Raw genomic sequence first — 18,750 nt, forward strand, 5'->3', positions numbered from 1 at the left:
CCACAAATCAGGTGGGAATGTATGTGGCTGACTGACCAACCTGGTATTGACTGTTGGGTCAAAAGAAGCTTCATTCCAGCTGGAAACCAGGAAGATTCTCAACTTGCCTTTGCAGTTATCTCTTTCTCTTCATCTGTGCAGCTTACGTTGCCCATCTGCTAAGCTACTGTTGTGTGCGGCCCTGCGTTGGCGTAGAAATTTCTTTTTTTGTAGTGACTGATTGCTCCCGTGTTGGAATGCTGAATTGACAGAGGGAATACGTTTTCAACCTAATGGCTTCAAATCCACCCGAAATTAGACAACATGTTATCGACAACGCTGCGAAAGCGAAGGTCGGCATTGAGCATTACTATGACAATTTAATCAACCAGCACGAAGAAAGGCAGGCTCGGTGAGTTTTACATTTCAAGAATTCATTTCTTGTTTCGTATTTTTGGTGTGTTGTATGTTGCGGTGTGGGGTTTGTATGAGTGCAAGATCTTTCCGGCCTTTTTCCCCAGATGCAATCCATATTTTCAGCAGCCCACTAGTAAAATCCGAGTGCAAGGTTTTGTACTTCTGGCTTCCCCATCTGCTGTAACGGCGTTAGTTTCCCACTTGAAGTATTCTCATTTTTCTTTCAAAACTTTGACTCCTATTTTAAAGTACTGTATTGGCCTGCGGGCTCATTTAGTACTACATGTATAGCGTAAAGAAAGCCTTTTCTAAGATAAAAGTAGGGTTAGTGTGTTTCACAGAATATAAATTCCACACGTCTTCATTGATGCCACTATTCACTCCAGTGTAAGACGAATGGTCTCTTGTGACAAATACGCTCCCCACCAGCTAGCACATGACAAGTTGGTCATTGGAAAGGTTTAGTGAGTTGCAGAGCGAGTACGTTGCGAGTCACCTCGAGTGAGACTGGCTATACTTGTGGATTATCACAAGGCTCCCTAATCATTCAGGCCAGACCTGGGGCATATCGGTATAGTCCACTCGTGACATGCTCGTTTCACAACTTCTTTTAAACGTCTCGCTTGAATGCGCGACACACGGAGTGAATGGAGGGATATTATGCAGCTTTGGGAGAATGCACTAAAATTCAAGGGCCAAACCAAGCAGAGTTGCATGCTTTTGTTTATGTACTCTTGATTCAACACAAAGAAAAATTCACTTTTCGGATCGTGTATTTTTAAAGTACTGTATTAAATTTCACAAATTTCAGTGTACTTTTATTTTTGGTGCTTTCGGTGCATCTGTTTCATACGTAAAATTTCTGTAAACAGAACAAACACACATAACCCAATAGGAAACTGGTTCTCTGTACCGAAAATGTTGTTCGCCTAACCTGGCCTTTTGCCCTCATACCAAAAATATTGAGCACCTAAAATTTCTGGAATTAGAGTAGTCAACTTCGCTTATGACGACACTCGGCGGGGCATCAGAAAAGTGTCCTTATTCGCGAAGCGTCCTTATATCCGAAGTCTCATTATGTATTACAGTTGAATGGGACTTTGCTCTGGGCATGGAAATTCTGTCGTTATTCGCGAATTGTCGTTATATCCGCAGTCGTTATTAGCGAAGTTGACTGTATGTCAAATGACCCTGCAATACTGTTAGGCGTTCAAGTAGTAAAACATGTTCAGTAGTTCTAGAGTGTAGGTCATTAAGCTGCCAGCCATGTGCCTGTGCCTGTGCCTGTTAGCTGCATTGGTCAGTGCTATGCTTGTCGCACGCTTTCTCATGGCGTGTGAGCTTGTGCAGTAGATATAATCATCTTGATTCGGCTTTGGAGCAAAGCAGAAAACCCTGATGGCAATGCTTGCAATTTGCCGTTGAAGATGGCGGCTCAATGGTTGTGTTTCATTTGCCCGTGGTGCCGAAGTTTGATCCTTTGGCCATTGGCAAAATTGAAGCTGCACCTGCTCACGCAGGGCAGGCAGCTACATGTTAGTCTGCGTAATTCCAAAGTGCCTTTGATCTACTTGCAACACAGAACGTTTGTAAACTGTTGTTGGAAATTCTGTATATCTCCCATTTGTGTGTACTTTCTCGTTTGCCTGCTTTTAGGCTAAGAAATTTGGATCGTCAACTGGCTGAAGCTGGAAAGGCAATAACCGAAGATGAGGTTAGCGAACTGCTGAGTTTGCTCTTCCCTCCGCATCACAGGTCACGATGTGGTCAGGGTGCAACCCTGATAACCCATTCACTGCTGAGTTTGCTCTTCCCTCCGCATCACAGGTGACGATGTGGTCAGGGTGCAACCCTGATAACCCATTCACTGCTGAGCCTGTACAGTACTATCACGCGGTTCTAGATGACGCCCAGGCTCTGGGCCCGTAGACCCTGAGATTTTCATCACCTGAGCCCATTAAACTGCCAGCTTTGGGTGAATTTCCACATTGTTCTGTGGGTGTTTGGAAGTTGATTCCCCGTGTGTTGAATTGTAGGGTGTTTTAGTCAGTGTGCTAATAATTATTAGATTTCCTAGCGATGAGTTGTTGTTTGACAGAGTTATTTTAATGGCGCTAGCTATGTCTGTACTAATGAAGTTCTCTTGTTGTATTGTTTAGAGAACATCACGGCGTCTCCAGCAAGCGGTCAGAGAAACTGAGTTCCTGCGTCTCAAACGAGCCCGCCTCGGACCTAACGATTTTGAGTCCCTAAAAGTCATCGGCCGTGGTGCCTTTGGAGAGGTATGCACGCCTGCTTCGAAGCTGTTGGTGTTTATTAGCTCTACTGGCATTTGGCTTCATTCCATAGCACCATACAGAATGATCAACGCACTCCGTCGCTCCACGAGCTCTTGCATGGCTGTTCCTATCACGTTTATGTCACTGGCAAAGCGCATGTTTGTGGTGGCAATGACACTAGTTCTCACAGAGCCATCAAATTCAGTCTGTAGCACTGCTATTGGTTTTTAGTTTTGATGTTGTCTACATCACTCCGTTGTGCTTTAGGTTCGCCTCGTTCAGAAGAATGACACGGGGCATGTCTACGCAATGAAAACCCTTCGGAAGTCGGACATGTTGGCGAAGGAGCAGGTAGGTGCTGTGGTAGAAGAGAGAGAGTGTGAGTGAGAGTGAATGAGTGAGAGAGAGAGAGAGAGAGAGAGAGAGAGAGAGAGAGAGAGAGAGAGAGAGAGAAGGCCCATAGTCGGTTTTGTGTGCTGCAAGGCACTGATGTTGCTACCTTCTCCCGTATATTGCCTCCTTCCACATCCTTTTCCCGCTGGCCTGCATGCACCCCGTACTTACCTTCCCATGCTCCCTGTTTGTTCGTTGGCCTGGGTAGCTACTTGTGCGCTCATATTTGCCATAGCTACCCAGGTCCTTTATCTAGCTCTCTTTCTCTCTCTCTCACTGTCTCTCTCTCTCTCTCGCTCGCTCTCTCTCTCTCTCTCTCTCTCTCTCTCTCTCTCTCTCTCTCTCTCTCTCTCACACACACACACTCACTCTCTCTCTCTCTCTCTCTCTCTCTCTCTCTCTCTCTCTCTCTCTCTCTCTCTTGTTGTCACCTTGTAGTTTATCGTTTCGTCTCTCGTCTACCCCAATAAATGTCGCCCCTTTACCTACCTCGTCAAGTTTCGTTGTGTGATGGAATTATGGCAGTCGTTGAGTTTCAACACCTTGGTCCCATGCCTCTTTGATGGTGGTGTCTGCTTTTAAAGGCACTACCGAGTCCACTGGCAAGATGGTAGCCTGTTGCTCTATCAATGGAGTTTGTGTTTGCTGCGTGTTTGTAGGTTGCCCATGTGCGTGCAGAACGTGATGTTCTCGTCGAGGCTGACAACCCGTGGGTCGTTAAGCTTTACTTCTCGTTCCAGGATCAAGTGAATCTCTATCTAATCATGGAGTTTCTACCCGGCGGTGAGTCGGCTTTCTCGAGTGCCTGTTGTGTGCTGGGGAATAGTAGCTAGGCATACGGCGCTGCATGTGTTAATTTTCTGGACACTCTGATCTAGCAGCAGCAGCAGCAGTGAGTGAGCAGCCCTGTTGTGCGTCAAGGAATTGCTGTGTAGTGATATGTGCTGTAGAACAGACTTGTGGAGCAGCTTTTTCTCAGTCTGTAGTCAATTCACATGTACAGTACTGTTCAATGAAATCCAGTCGCGTCGCTCAAGTATGCGCCAGGCGTTGCGCAGCCCTAGACCTGTGAACACTGGGCTGCAAAATGGTGCAAGGCGCAAACTTGAGTGACACGACTGGATTTCATTGAGCAGCACTGTACATTCTTTAGTGTGCTGAGCCGTGCTGTCATGTTGCATTCTCCTGCTCTTAACACGCAGGTGACATGATGACACTGTTGATAAAGCAGGACACGCTATCGGAGCCGGTTACGCGCTTCTACGCAGCGGAGGCGGCACTGGCGATCGACTCTATTCACCGGCTCGGCGTAATACATCGTGACATTAAGCCGGATAACCTGCTGCTGGACAGCCGCGGTCACCTCAAGCTCTCCGACTTTGGCCTGTGCACCGGACTCAAGAAGGCGCATCGCACGGAGTTCTATCGCGACCTGAGCACACCGACGGCGTTCACCTCCTCGCAGCAGGACTCCAAGCACCGTGCCTTGAGCTGGAAGAAGAACCGGCGTGCGCTGGTCAACTCCACGGTGGGCACACCGGACTACATTGCACCGGAAGTGTTCATGCAGCAGGACTATAGCAAGACGTGTGACTGGTGGTCTCTCGGCGTTGTCATGTATGAAATGTTAATCGGTAAGACTGGTACGGTGAAGCGCTGCGTTCGTGAGTATGCGAACGCGTGTGTGTGTGTGTGTGTGTGTGTGTGTGTGTAGGTGGATGTGTTTTTGAATGCTCGTGTTCACATTTTGTATGTATTTTGCAATTGCTCGTACCTTTTACCTGATTTGGGTTGCTTGTGTTTGTGCTCATCCTCTTGTCCAGGGTATCCTCCCTTCTGCTCAGAGGATGCGAAAGGTAAGTGGTTTTTTTTCCAGACAGCTCTGGGCTGGTATCCCCATGGGATGCCACTTACAAGTTGTCAGAAATGCACTTGAGTTGATTTTGATTGTAGTGTGGCCGTGCTAGATGTCCTGCCTGTGTTAGTTATTCTGCATTTTTGGGGGAATTTATATTTCATCTTGCCCAACATTGTGGGTTTCGTTTTGAAAAATATTGATAGCTGAAACATCAGTCCATTCTAGCTGGCTCTTCATTATATTTTTCATTCAGGGCGCGGGAGGGGGAGGATCATAACTTTTCTGTTCCTTGAAAATTATTGATACATGTAATGCCGGATGGCCCCTGACAGTTAACTCTCTCCATCTTTGCTGTTTGCTCTGGCTTGCTTCCTGTTTGCAGAAACTTACAGGAAGGTGATGCACCATAGGACAACTCTAGTCTTCCCTGTGGAAGTACCCATTTCCCCCGACGCAGAGAGCCTAATAAGAGGGTGAGCGTGCCTTTGGAGTTTTGACAAGTCTTCTGTGGTGCATGTGTCTGTAAAGCTGAGTGGGTGCTCTCTAGTACATGTACATAATACTTATCTTCTCTTGTATTTCTTTTGCTTACTGTAGCACAATATAAACCAGTGAATTGGGCATGCTGTCAAGTTCATTGTTTAAACAAAACTAGCTGTTGAAATTGTGTGGACTGGTAGGTTTTGCACTTTGCTTGATTTTCCACTTGACTGCTTCATTTGGAGTTTGATTGCATCACTCTTGTGTGTGTGTGTGTGTGTGTGTGTGTGTGTGTGTGTGTGTGTGTGTGTGTGTGTGTGTGTGTGTGTGTGTGTGTGTGTGTGTGTGTGCGTGCGTGCGTGCGTGTATGTGGTGTATCTGTGCTTGTTTGAACTGCAGACTTATCTGTGATGCTGATAATCGGCTTGGGCGTGGTGGCCTCCACGAGTTGCAGGCACACCCGTTCTTCAACGGCATCGACTGGGAACATATTCGGTGAGTGCTTTCTGCCACCTACTGTAGCAGACATTGAAATCCGTTCAGAAGTCAAGCAGCCACGGGGCGCTGGCCTTGCAGCCACGAGCACTGCTGGTTCATTTTTACAGTGCATGTACCGATACATGTGCACGCTAAAAGCAGCAGGGGCGCCGGCCATGGTATTCCGATCGGATTTCCATGTCCACGACAGTATTATCTCATTGCATGTTGTGCTCATTGTACTCACAACTGGAGCAGGTACAGAGCAGTCCATGTGGATTGTGAAGTTGCAATGCTGGTACATGTACATATACATGTACTTGTAACTGCTAGCTCAAAATCCTAGAGTCACTGTCTTTGGCTTGTGTGATGTCAGCAGTTAGTGGGTACAGTATTGTCAGGTGGCGAAGAACGGAGAGCCGAAGAAAGAGCAGGCTAGAATTTCACCAAGCACAGCATACCAATGTATACATGGTGACTCAACTGTGCATAGACTGTAGTACATGAAAATAAGAACGGCCTAGGCTAGACACCCGTCAGTACTGTAGGGAAGTGCAACTACAGGTCATGTACTATAGTTTCACCCTGTTTCATTCTAACTTCGTTCTTTTCTAGCTGTTGGCTTGCACTGACAGGCCCACAAGGGCAAGGCTGCGGAATCTGTAGTGTGCAAATGCTCTTCCTTTTTCTTATTCCCCAGTGATCGACCAGCCGCTCTCGGTGTTGAGGTCAAGTCGATTGATGATACGTCCAACTTTGATGAGTTCCCAAATGATGAGCTCAAACTGCCAGTTGGTAAGTGTGGAATTCATATGCAGGGCTCAGATGTGTCCCAGCACAACAAAATTCTGCATACATTGGCTTCACCATTGACGAATGGCCTGTTGTGGTGTAAAAATCAAGGTAAAAAAGTTAGGAAAGTACAACACTCGTAAAAAAAAAAATTTTAAAGTCGGGACCCGTAAACAAATTCTGGTGTTGTGCTGCAGTAGTGTTGTGCTGTTCCATTTGTGTCTGCTGCACTCTCTACCAGCTACGCACACACACACACACACACACTCTCTCTCTCTCCCTTTCTCTCTCTCCCTCTTCCTCCCTCGGGTCAGGGGTGTGTGCTTACATTTGCAAAGCTGTGATAACATACTTTTGACGATTTGGTGACATCGGACGGATATGATACACAAGAGACAATTGTGATAATTCTACGTTGTGTTTACTTCGAATACATAATCTAAGGGAGTCCTAAAACAGCCACTGACTTCACACTACCAAGGGAAAAGCAAGCCCTTTTCTCCCAAGGACCAAACAGCCAAAGGAGCCAGCCAGAAAAGGACACGGCGAAATAAAAGTGGAACACTACCGTCCTGTGCAGTAGAGTGCAGGAGAACGGCACGCGGGGTACGTGACCTATGCAACCAAAAAGGAAGTGTGAGCATGACTGAAGTACAAGTAGTTGCGATTTATGCTAAAGTTCAAAGTGACGGAACAAGTGCAGCGCTACACCGTAACCGTGTACCACGTGGAAACGAGAGAGCTTGGAAGCTCAGGGCCCTACGCTATGCTTTTTTTGCCTTGATGACCTAGACAAAAAAAAAGCATAGGGATGTTATAAATTCTTTTAAAAAATCCTTTTTTTTAAAGACATAACCTGGGATTCGAACCCGCACTATCGCGCGCCCTGCATGCATCCCCCGATACACTTCGCATACATTTGTTTGTTTGTGTCACGCCTGGCGCTATCCGTATCTACCGGCAAAAAAAGCATAGGATGTTATAAATTTTTCAATTCTCCTATTTTTTTTTCAGGCATATCCTGGGATTCGAACCCGCACTATCGCCCTACATGCATTCCCCCATACACTTCGCATTCGTACCCATTCTTCCAAGTTGTTTCACATTGTGATCTTGCATTTGAAAGCCCTATTTGAATATGCATTGTGGCCAGCCGTCTTTGATGGCACGGTACGGTAGGGGATAGGTACGGGACAGGTACGATCGAGGGTAATACGACACCGTCTCCCTACCGTACCGTACCATCAAACACAGCTGGCCACATACAGCTGCCCGCAATATTCGAATAGGGCTTTCAAACGCAAGATAATAACGTGAAGCAACTTGGAAGAATGGGTATGAATGCGAAGTGTATGGCCCTATGGGGGAATGCATGTAGGGCGATAGTGCGGGTTCGAATCCCAGGATATGCCTGAAAAAAATAGGAGAATTGAAAAAATTATAACATCCTATGCTTTTTTGCCGTCAGATACGGATAGCGCCAGGCGTGACACAAACACACAAACAAATACCAGATTAAAGCTGTGTGGACCCTGGCTAGCGCCAGACGTTACTGAAGTAACGTCTTCTGCATAGCTACGGGAATAAACAGAAATAGAGACACGGGATAGCAGACATGAACTCGGGGTCAAACTGATAAGCGCGTAACGTGAATGCATGCAGTATACTGTATATGGAGATAAGAGTCCCAGTAGTCTGGCCATTCCAACACGTCACCACTAGAGCTGGGTAGGCTCAGTTTCGGCAGCTGCGCCTTTGGCTGAGAACTGTGGTGAGTGTCACTTAACGCACTTACTGCCGCTTGTGCAGCATACGCTGCCGCTTCACTCACGGCGTGGTTGACGAGGCGGATCAGTTTCGACCCAGTGCGGGCATAGAGTCGTATCGATGCATAGCTGCAACTGGCGCCGATTGATCTCTCACCGACTGGGTGGGTGTTGCCACTGAGGGGCAATCCCGATTCAACAGTGACTGTGGCGGTGTGGCAGTGGCGCTCTCGATGCCAGTGGGGTGAAGGCCGACACTGGCGGATTGAGGGAGAACTCAACGGGACATGCCGGTCCCATCTGCGCAGCCACGTCGTCTACCGCTGACTTCGGGAATTGACAGACTGTTTTGTAGAACTTTGAGCATTACTACTGCATGACCATGGTTTAAAAGGTAGTTTGGGCAGTTTAAGGGGGCCATCCGTAAATTTAATATAGATATTTATTTAGAAACGAAAATTAATCATTTAGGGGGGAGGGGGTTGAGCGCCTGTTCGTTTCTCGAAAAATATCGATGCACAGTTTATATGTGTGGGCATGTCCAGAAAAAAGGAAGAAAAAAATATCGATACCATGTACCATTTGTATGTGTTCATTTCTCGGGGAGGGGGGTTGAAGAAAAATGACTAGTTTTCGTTTCTAAATAAATATCGGTATTTACGGATGGCTCCTTAGGTTGAAATTTTTAAGTTGGGCATATGGATGTATTTTGTCGGTAAGTACAGCACAAAGGTCTAAGGGATCTGAAATTATAGTTGTATAAGGCCTACTGGGCATCTCGCTCTTCAGGAAGGGTGAATAGCCAATGACTATGTTGATTTTTGCGGCTAAAGCGGGCAATGTTGGTTAGAAATGGAATATCTTTGGAATGGGTGATCACATTCTCGTAAAACTTTGGGAAGACGGAGTACATACCCTATAGGTGATATGAAACACCTTGGATGGAATAAAGGTTGCTACATGCACATGCAGCCTAAGAATACGGGGTACAGTGTATGGATACAGTATTTCCTGCCATTTTGGAAACTTCAAATATTTTTGGCACGAAGATGGAGACTTTGCCCAAGGTTTCATTTGAATATTCGGAAGAGGGTTAGCCGATAGAAGACCTTTACCACGGGCTTTTTGGGGGTCACCAGGCATTTATTCGCTTTAGCGGGGGGAAACACGTTCAAAACACGTTCAAGGAACAGAGAGTACATAAACCAGAGTGTGCAACTCGGGATGGTTCCTGTGGGAGCGTAATCCGTGCAGTACGTCATTTCTGACGGCATGGTAAGCCACAGGTACGGTGGAAAGTTGCGTAACCAGTCACAGTGGTGAAGGTCACTGAGTTTGCCCTGATTTCGGTTTTTGGTACGGATAGCATGGTGAATTTGCTTGCCAGCGGATGTACACAGCGTACGCAGTCACAAAAACACCGAAATCCTAAAACAGGACGTCTAAATCATGCAAACTTGGCTGAATTCCGGACTGTGAAACACGAAAATCTGAGCTGTACGCCAGTCGCAGCTTGGCTCACCTCATCAGGGTGACGTTGTGCACGAGCTGCGCTGATCTGCACAGTTGCACTCTCTGGTTTATGTACTCTTGGTCAAACTGATAAATTAAAGCGCGTCATGTGAATGCATGCAGTATAATATTATGGAGACAAGAGAAAGACACAGAGCTCGGTATGTACCGAGTACTACTTCGAAGTACACACTAAACTCGTACATGTGAATGTCACCACAATACTGTCACCTTGAAATTTTGTTGTGTGTGTGTGAAACGTGTGTGAAATGTGTGTGAAACGTGTGTGCCACTCTCATTCCTGCTGTAGTAGATCCCCAAGCAGAAAAAGGAGATGACCGTGATTGGGTATTTAGCAATTATACATTCAAGCGGTTTGAAGGCCTCACCCAACGCGGATTCAAGCTTTAGCTCTCCAGTGAGAACATGTAGGTCGAGTAGAACTTTGACTGACTCGAATTGAGCATTGGTTCTCTGTCACAACTGAACCGCGCTATGTTTTTTTTTTTTAATTATCCTGCTAATGTGTGGTGTGCCACCACCTATGGGGATGTGCACATTACGTTTAGTAGCTGATCACTGGTGCGCTGCGTCAATTTGCTGCATAACACATTGACTTATCCTCTCTCGCTTTCTTCTTTCGCTCCGCTCCCGGCGTGCGCACCTGGTGCGTGCATGCACTCGTGGGCGGAGTACCGCATCATTCTAGTTGTTGATATCAGAGTGGGCCACACCCACACATGATATACCACACCGTTGCCAATCAGCGAAACGGGTTCTTTTAGTATTTATGCACAGTCCCTTTCCAGGACTTAGCTCCCCTTCCCGTCCCTCCAATCCCCAAGAAATTGCTTTTAGAAGCTCACCCTAAAATGGACTCCACGCTTACCTACACATGTATAATTGATCCATCGCCAACAGGCCCCATTCTGCTTCACCACATCATTTCAGTAGTCCGCATCTACCGCACGTATTTCTTTATTCCGCTCCTTTGCATCTGGCCTTGACTGTCTGCCCTGTTTTCATCCTCCTCATGTAGCTCTTCTCCTTGTTCCTGCTGTTGCCACTCACGTTCGCTGGTGTGCATTGCTGCGGATGTGTTTGGTGTGTGTGTGCGTGTGTGTGTATGGTGTGTGTGTGTATGGTGTGTGTGTGTATGTGTGTGTGTATGGTGCGTGTGTGTTTGTGTGCACGCGTGTGTGTGTGTGCACGCGTATGTGCGTGTGTGTGTGTGTATGCGTGCATATGTGTGTGTGTGCGTGTGTGTTTGTGTGTGTGTGTTGCCCTTCACCTGTTCGCCTCAGTGTGTTATGCTTGCACCCGGTGCTATACTGATTTGATAGTTTGTTGTCGCTGTCGTCGTCGTCGTTGTTTTCATTGTCGTCATTGTTGCTTTATTGCTTTATTGCTAAAATTTGCCCAGTTTGGAGCAGTTGAAATGCGAAAACTTCGTTAACCCCAATCCGTGGTGTGTTGCTTTGGCCATATGTGTGTGCGTGTGCTCCTGGATATGAGGGTGGCTGCTGTGTGTTGTCCGGTTTGACTAGTAAAACGGTCAACACGCCTGCTGAGTGATATACTGCGGCCTGATCGCCAATGGCTGAGGCACACCAAGCCAGGTCGCTTTCCACTCCGGCATCATTTGCCGATGACAAACCCTTTCTTTACACAATTCAATGATTGACACCTTTTATAATTGATATATTGCATGATCAATGACACCCTGGCCCTGGTCAATGAGTCTGATAAAAGTTCACAAATCCCTTGGCGTGTCTGATCTTCTTTTTGTCAAACACGATAAAAGTGTCTGTTACAGTACTGGTATACAGTCAACTTCGCTAATAACGACAATTCGCGAATAACGACAGAATTTTCATGCCCTGAGCAAAGTCCCATCCACCCAATTGTGACACATATAATGAGACTTCGGGTATTACGACACTTCGCGAATAAGGACACTTTTCTGATGCCCCGCCGAGTGTCGTTATAAGCGAAGTTGACTGTATTATAGAGGCAGAATTAACACCTTTCAATCAACTTAATCAACCCCGCAATATACAAAGATTACCAAGTTACCAAGAGTATAATTACTACCTTACCTATGCTGTAGTAGCACCCAGGTCATGAAGATCAACCCTGAATGGCCTGATGAGGCATTGATTGATTCGCTTCATACATGTAGTTCATACCAAAAACAATCATACCCACCCAGTATACCAACTGTAGTCGCACAGGAAAAGAAGAAAAAAAGAAGCGAGGGTCAAAAGTATGCGCCGTCCGGGAATCGAACCCGAGTCGCAAGAATGGGAATCTTGCATGATACCACTACACCAACGGCGCAGACACCCTGACATGCAGAGCAGAACAATCATATCAGTGTGTGGTTTCAGTGGTCAGCGCCACCCACACACATCGCGGTTCCCTGTGTCATCATTCGACACTTCGAGCATTTCCTTGTCAAACCATGTTCACTTGAAGGTTTTCAATTTTGTTCAGGATCTAGGACAGGCATCTGTTGACTTCGACAGTTTCTCCAGTGTTCCAGCAAAGTAGGCTTTCGGTCATGGTGAACTTCAAAAAGTTCAAGGATTCTGTGAATCCTGATGCGAAGGAGTCAACCGGAATTGTCGATGAACTAAAAAATGATGTGAGCTCAAGAGTCGACTTTCTCCCCACTATTAAATTATGGTTTTCTTATCGTATGCAATGTATACCTGCTGTGGATTGTGTGGCGTGCATATAGATGAACTGCTGTGCTAGCCTGAGCTGGGAAACCCGTATCAAAGGTTTTGCATGCTGCTTTGCCACTGGTCTGTGCCTTTCCATCATCGTAAGTTGAGTACACTAGATGTACAGTATATGCATGCATAGTATACCGTATTCCAGTTTGTTCGTGATATCATAATGGTACATGTATGTCTAGGTCACCAACATAGGGTGTCAGTGCAGTGCGAGCTTTTCACCATGCATTGCTGTAGCTCTGGCTACACCGGCACGCCCATGTGCACACACACGCAATACAATACAATATGCCCATCGGCATCCGGAGGTGATAGCAGGTCCCGAAGGGACCAGCAGTGTTCAAGTCACGAGCAGAATCGGGCATGGCGAGTCAAATCCTGGCGGCGCCCATAACTCTTTCGACAACTGCAAACAAAGTCTAAGGTGCCAAGCTCGGTAGGAGGAATGGTGCTGCATACTGCTCTCTGCGATCCTGGGCGAGGTCCTACCACTCCACTATCTGGCCGTCCTTTGTGTCGGACACAACATTGTCCTGCCACCGCTTCCGAGGCCCTTGACGTGGCCGAGTCTTTTCCAGTTCGCCGAAGAGGACACACTTTGGCATACGCGAGGCATCCATTCGAGCAACATGGCTTAACCAGCCGAGTCGACTCGTTTTCAGTGTCTCCTCAGTTGGCTGCAGCTTGGCTCGCTCGAGGAGAGTGGTGTTGGAGATGTGCTCCTGCCATGGTGCTGCTCAGGGAATCACACACACACCACACACACACACACACACCACACACACACACACACCACCACCACCACCACACACGCACGCACGCGCGCACACACACACACACACACACACACACACACACACACACACACACACACATACAGAATACCAATGGTTCGAACCATGATGATCAACTTGTCAACTAAGAACACATCACTAGTAATTCGATGATGCCGACTGACATGACTCGGAACTGGAAGGGCAAGCTGTTCTTTTCGTCGCTTTATCTTGTACTTTGCTTATCCTCAGGCTTACGTCATGGTGTTTACACAGAACTACACTGCGTTTGGCCTTTGCTACTCGTTTGGTACTGTAACTGCACTCGCAAGGTAAGGCTGGGCTGGGCTGGGCCATGGGCTGGGCCGGGCCATGGGCTGGGCCGGGCCGGGCTGGGCTTTGTGCATGCTATTAATCATACGGTGAATGTGCATTTCCAGACACCATTTTCACGATTTCGTCGAGATCAATCAGCTCTGCTTGCATTGCAGCCGCTGCATATTGGTGGTGGAATGGAGCAAAGGGAGCTGGACCCCCAGTTTTGCCAGATCGATCCAGAACTTTTCAGTTTCCTGTGCAGCCGTACACTCGAGCATGAAATCCACAATATGCATGCACAGTGCTGCATGTAGCTGAAAAAAGCTCAAAATTCAGGAACCGGGGTCTGATGTTGCCGAAAATTTCCAAATCTCCACTGGAGGGCGAGCCCCTACCCTGTCACGGACCCCCCCCCCCCCCCCCCCCCAACTCAGCTGTCATCCCACTGCAGCTCATTCTCCTATATTGCAGCTGGTGGAAGAATTATGAAGAAGACTTAACTCTACTGCCATGAGTTCATCCAATCCAACACTAAGTCTTGTAGAGGTGCCTGTCTTCTGGCTAGGCCTACTTCTGGCAATGGAATGGCAAAGCTCGATAGGAATGTGGGAACACAGTGCTTTAGTAGAATTTGAATTACTCCCCTGTTCACACAGTGCTCAATGCCACAGACAGTAAAGTTTCCGGACGGTACAAATAAGGTGGAACGAGTTTATTTGGCAACTCAAGTTTCACGCTACACAATCACCGGGCAAAATAGTTCTAGCCGGTGTAAGAATGATTCTGCTTGGTGATCACGTTGCATGAAATTTGAGTAGGAATGTGGACATGTTGTAAACTAGAAAATACTCGTAACATGTTGTTGTGTATTGTCTCTGTCTCTGTCTCTTTGCACTGTTTGTGAATAGCTCTTTCTTCCTAGTCGGCCCAGCCAAGCAGCTAAAGAACATGTTTGCCGAGAAGAGACTCATCGCCGTGATTGTGTTGCTTGTGAGTTTGGTGTGTGTTCAACCAGGCATTCACACAAAGAGAACCATAACTAACTTGGGTGTTCCCGAGGCTGTGTCAATTACCGGCGTTCAGATACAATCGTGTCGTAACTGGTAACAATTTGCAGAATACAAAACGTAAGGCGTTGTGTGGCAGTCAATCTCTTTTATGGCCAGGTTCAGAAAGTAGCTGCCCTGCCCGCTACGGCAGGTCTACCATGTACACTGTGGCCACAGTACTTTGTCTTCACAGTGCAAACGATTGGCTGTTTGGCCACACAAGCAGATTTGACTGCTTTTGTGCAGAGTGTGTGCAAGGACTGACTTTGAAAGTAGAAAGGTTTTGCGAGTTGTGGAACGCATACCATATTTCCTGAAGTTTTCCCTATTCCAAATATCAGTGCCAGTCCGACAATTAGTAAGCCCGGGGCCGAGAGGTGGTTGAAATGTTCAACCGGGCCTGGAAATACATTAGTCATTTTGATGAAAAGAATGGGTATCTTGACTAGGCCACCCTTTGTTAATTCATTGTTTAACGTCCTTTTTTTCGCGAAAAGGTACGCGGGAGGGCGAAAAAAAAAAGCCCATTCCAAAAACTGGAAACCCCAATCAAACATTTTGACCAGTAAAGCATGTGATATATACAATATTTCTGGGTCTAACGACACTTGCAGGCATAGAACAACACTCTTTGATGGTACATTGGAGCACATGCCTGATGAATCCAACAAAACAGGTACATAGCATGGAGTTAGCATGTCATGAATTCATTACATCTGGATTTTTACTAGGACACACACCGTACGATATTTAAAAGCCAACAAAATAAGAAAAAGAACACAAGACAAAGGCATGCCCGGGAGGCAAGATTATAAGTTTAAGGTCATGATCGGCACACTGTGAAACTACACAATCATGTATTTACAACTTCGCATATTATTGGTACTACTACTTTCTTGTTTTTTTCCGGTCGGAGGCAAAAAGGTACGCGGGCGCGGACGTTAAACAACGAAAAAAGAAAGGGTGGCCCTACCTTCCAAAACTAGCATGTTTGTAAGGTGTTATTATATTACGAAGTAGTGGTTGCCACTTCGGCGATGATTTGTAAGAAAGGGTTTGCTCCGGCGGCGGAATAGCGCGAGCTCCGGTGTGGGGAGCAAACCCTTTGTTATTATATTGCTCAGATATTTACCTTCTGTGTGTGTGTGCGTGCGCATGTGTGTGTGCGTGTGTGTGTGTATGTGTGTGTGCGTGTGTGTGTGCGTGCGCGCGTGTGTGTGTGCGCGCGTGTGTGTGTGCGTGCGCGTGCGTCTCTCTCCCTCTCTCTCTCTTCCTCTCTTCCTCCTGTAGGTAATGATTGCGCTAACGCTGTGCTCTGCTCTCTGGGTAAGACGTTGGAACAGTATAATCAATATCACACAAGTAATGCACGCCTATGTCACGTCATCATCTACATGATTGCTACTCACTGAGTGGAATTTCAAATTGTGTGGAAAGTAATGCATTCACCTAGATCGTATCACCGTACGCTTCATTAAAAAAATTTGGAGGTGTAAATACCATGAATACCGGGAGCCATATGTAAGTTTCACCGGAAGCACTATGCAGTATGCACTGTGTGTGAGCAACCCTCCTTGTCTCCCCCTGGAGGGACTATTTCACAAGTTACACCTGAACACATCAGGCATCGCGACACTGAAATATGTATGAGTCATACCTATATTTTAGTGCTACATAGTAGCTATTACTGATGGGTCCTTTGAGAAACCAGGCGTACTCACGTTCCTGTTGTACATGTAATTGGAATCTTCCAGCATATCATTGTCAACCAAGATGAACTTGTGTATATCTGCTCATGCATGTCTATCTGCAGTGGAAGAAAGGCGGACTTTGCATCATCTTCGCGATATTTCAGTTCCTTGCCATGGCATGGTAAGTGTTAATGTGTATGCCCTTGTGAACAGTTAGCAAAAGTGTTGGTCTCCCGTTATTGGCACTGGTACATAGTTTGTGGTGTTATGGCGCCACGAGTATAATATATAACCCCCCAAGAGTGTGCAACTCCTGAATGTCCTGATACCCTTTCTATGGGGTACGCCAACGGCGAAAACTCACATCACGTGGTGCAGTGTCGCAGTTGTACGTTTCCAGCCCGCTTTTTGCGAGCAGCGGAGTAATAAAAAAAGCACTCTCTGACAGAAACTCACTGCGGGTATGCAAATCCCCTGCATGATCATGGCAGATCGGATTGCGCGCACGCTATCCTTCGTGTGTACGTAGTACGAATGTATCTGAGACACGTGATGTGAGTTTTTGCCGTCGGAGACCCCATATGCAGAGTTGCACACTCTTGGGGGGGAGGGGGGGGAGGGGGTATATACTCTTGATGGCGCCAGTAACAGCAATACAGTAATCATGGTTGTCCTCCTGCAGTCTTTAGTTATCAAGGTCAAGAATGTGTTATGGGTGTGTGTGGGTGTGTGTGTGTGTGTGCGTATGTGTGGGTGCGCGCGTGCTTGTGTGTGTGTGTGTGTGTGTGTGTGTGTGTTTCCCTTGTTCAGGTATTCTCTCTCGTATATCCCATTTGCACGGTAAGAACAGAAGTCCCACTCATGCCATCGCACAAACTATCAGCTCATCTCCATCTCCTGGTCTGTCTTTCTTTCTTTAGAAACACTGCGATTTATATTCCCTTGCACATGTTACGGTTTCTCATGGAAAATTCTGGGGAAAATCAAGAATATGCGCTCTCATGGAAAATTCTGGGGAATTTTGGAAATATGCACAAGAGGTTGTGGGAAATGTGAGCTGAGTACTGTCAGTGAATGTGCGGAAACTGCAACATGTGATCAGCTTTGGAGGTTGTCAGCTGCAAAATTCCGGGGAACAAATGATTCAAAGATGACGATGGAATGAATGAGTTCTAGTAGAGATCGTGACAATCATATGTAGGAACAAAAACCTTCGTCCTAGTAGTACAGCTGTATAGCAGAAAACAAACACCGCCGTTCTTAACTTTAGGCTGTCGCACTCTGACTGTAGTGTTTCAGGCTGAGTGTTCTTGGGCTCCACGCTCTTCGGCATGCGACTCCACTGTGCACATGTCTGCAGGCATTTCCTACCATTTTTCAGCATCCTTTTCATTTAGACTCCTGTCCTTTGTTTATCTACTGCAGGAATGCTGTCAAATCCTGCGTCACGGCATGTGTGTGAGGAGCTCTTCTAGCATTTCTTGGAATCGAATGGGATGATTGATAATGCTTGCTCGCTTCAAAGAAATATCCCAAACTGCAACACAGTCGCTCCTCAGAATCATCGAGTTACGCTTTCATCTCCCCATTAAACGGCCGGAATGAGCTATAGTTCGTATCGCTGTACCACACAGGCTTTATCTTTTCATTGATTCTTACCATGCTGTTCTCTTTGTCCATATCGTGCTTCAAATACTTGTTCGTCACTCTGCTTCATAGGACTTCACAGCGATCTGTCGCCCCTGAATTCTCATCGTTTTTACCTTGACGTAGTATTTATTCAATTTGAGACACACAGTAACTGTTATAGTAGATTGTGTATCTTTTCTGTAGTGAATGTCCCTTCTGAAGTTCCGATCAGTGGCAAATGCTAACTTGGCAATGTGTGGACGAATCTTCCAGTCTATTTTGCTCATTCTGATAGCAGAAGCCATATACATATCTGGTTTGCTCGCTGATCCGTACCCTGACAGCAAGTACAGTAAAACCAAGAGTACGTGACCCCCAGAGTGTGCAACGCGTGATCCAGCTCTGCATAAGGTATTGGTTGAGCGTAGTCGGATCTTCTGAATTCATGCGTACACTCTACACCACCGCAAGGCCGGTCTCAAGGCAGGACACAGTTGTTATTGATTCGAGAGCCCCCAGGTTCCCCTCAGATGTGTATGGTATTATGATGCAAAGATCCGCATTATGCTCAACCAAGACCCTACATGTATGCAGAG

General features: G+C 46.6%; 2 protein-coding genes and 1 non-coding gene across 4 annotated transcripts; 2 read left to right on the forward strand and 1 right to left on the reverse strand.

Annotated features, from left to right (window-relative positions):
• LOC135819616 (serine/threonine-protein kinase tricornered-like) lies at positions 1-11,415 on the forward strand. Of its 2 annotated transcripts, none has more exons than XM_065332857.1 (11): positions 1-391; positions 2,053-2,110; positions 2,556-2,678; positions 2,943-3,026; positions 3,728-3,851; positions 4,271-4,702; positions 4,892-4,924; positions 5,309-5,399; positions 5,806-5,901; positions 6,584-6,678; positions 10,264-11,415. In XM_065332857.1, exons 1-11 carry the CDS (start codon positions 273-275, stop codon positions 10,362-10,364), a joined length of 1,356 nt encoding a protein of 451 aa, XP_065188929.1. In that variant the 5' UTR covers positions 1-272; the 3' UTR covers positions 10,365-11,415. The 2 variants fall into 2 exon arrangements, with proteins under 2 accessions (XP_065188929.1, XP_065188938.1); XM_065332866.1 differs by having other exon boundaries at positions 2-391; positions 10,267-11,415.
• An 807-nt stretch (positions 11,416-12,222) lies between these two features.
• On the reverse strand, positions 12,223-12,293 carry Trnag-ccc (transfer RNA glycine (anticodon CCC)). The gene has a single exon. It is a non-coding gene; the product is annotated as a tRNA-Gly (tRNA).
• A 116-nt stretch (positions 12,294-12,409) lies between these two features.
• On the forward strand, positions 12,410-18,466 carry LOC135806906 (vesicle transport protein SFT2B-like). Its single transcript, XM_065321066.1, has 8 exons — positions 12,410-12,600; positions 12,697-12,783; positions 13,720-13,799; positions 14,694-14,775; positions 16,125-16,160; positions 16,648-16,706; positions 17,336-17,365; positions 17,951-18,466. The coding sequence occupies exons 1-8, from the start codon at positions 12,517-12,519 to the stop codon at positions 17,985-17,987; spliced, it is 495 nt and encodes a 164-aa protein (XP_065177138.1). The 5' UTR covers positions 12,410-12,516; the 3' UTR covers positions 17,988-18,466.
• Positions 18,467-18,750: the final 284 nt, after the last annotated feature.

The sequence above is a fragment of the Sycon ciliatum genome, chromosome 1 (genome assembly GCF_964019385.1).
Source record: "Sycon ciliatum chromosome 1, ocSycCili1.1, whole genome shotgun sequence".
NCBI classification, from domain to species: Eukaryota; Metazoa; Porifera; class Calcarea; order Leucosolenida; family Sycettidae; genus Sycon; species Sycon ciliatum.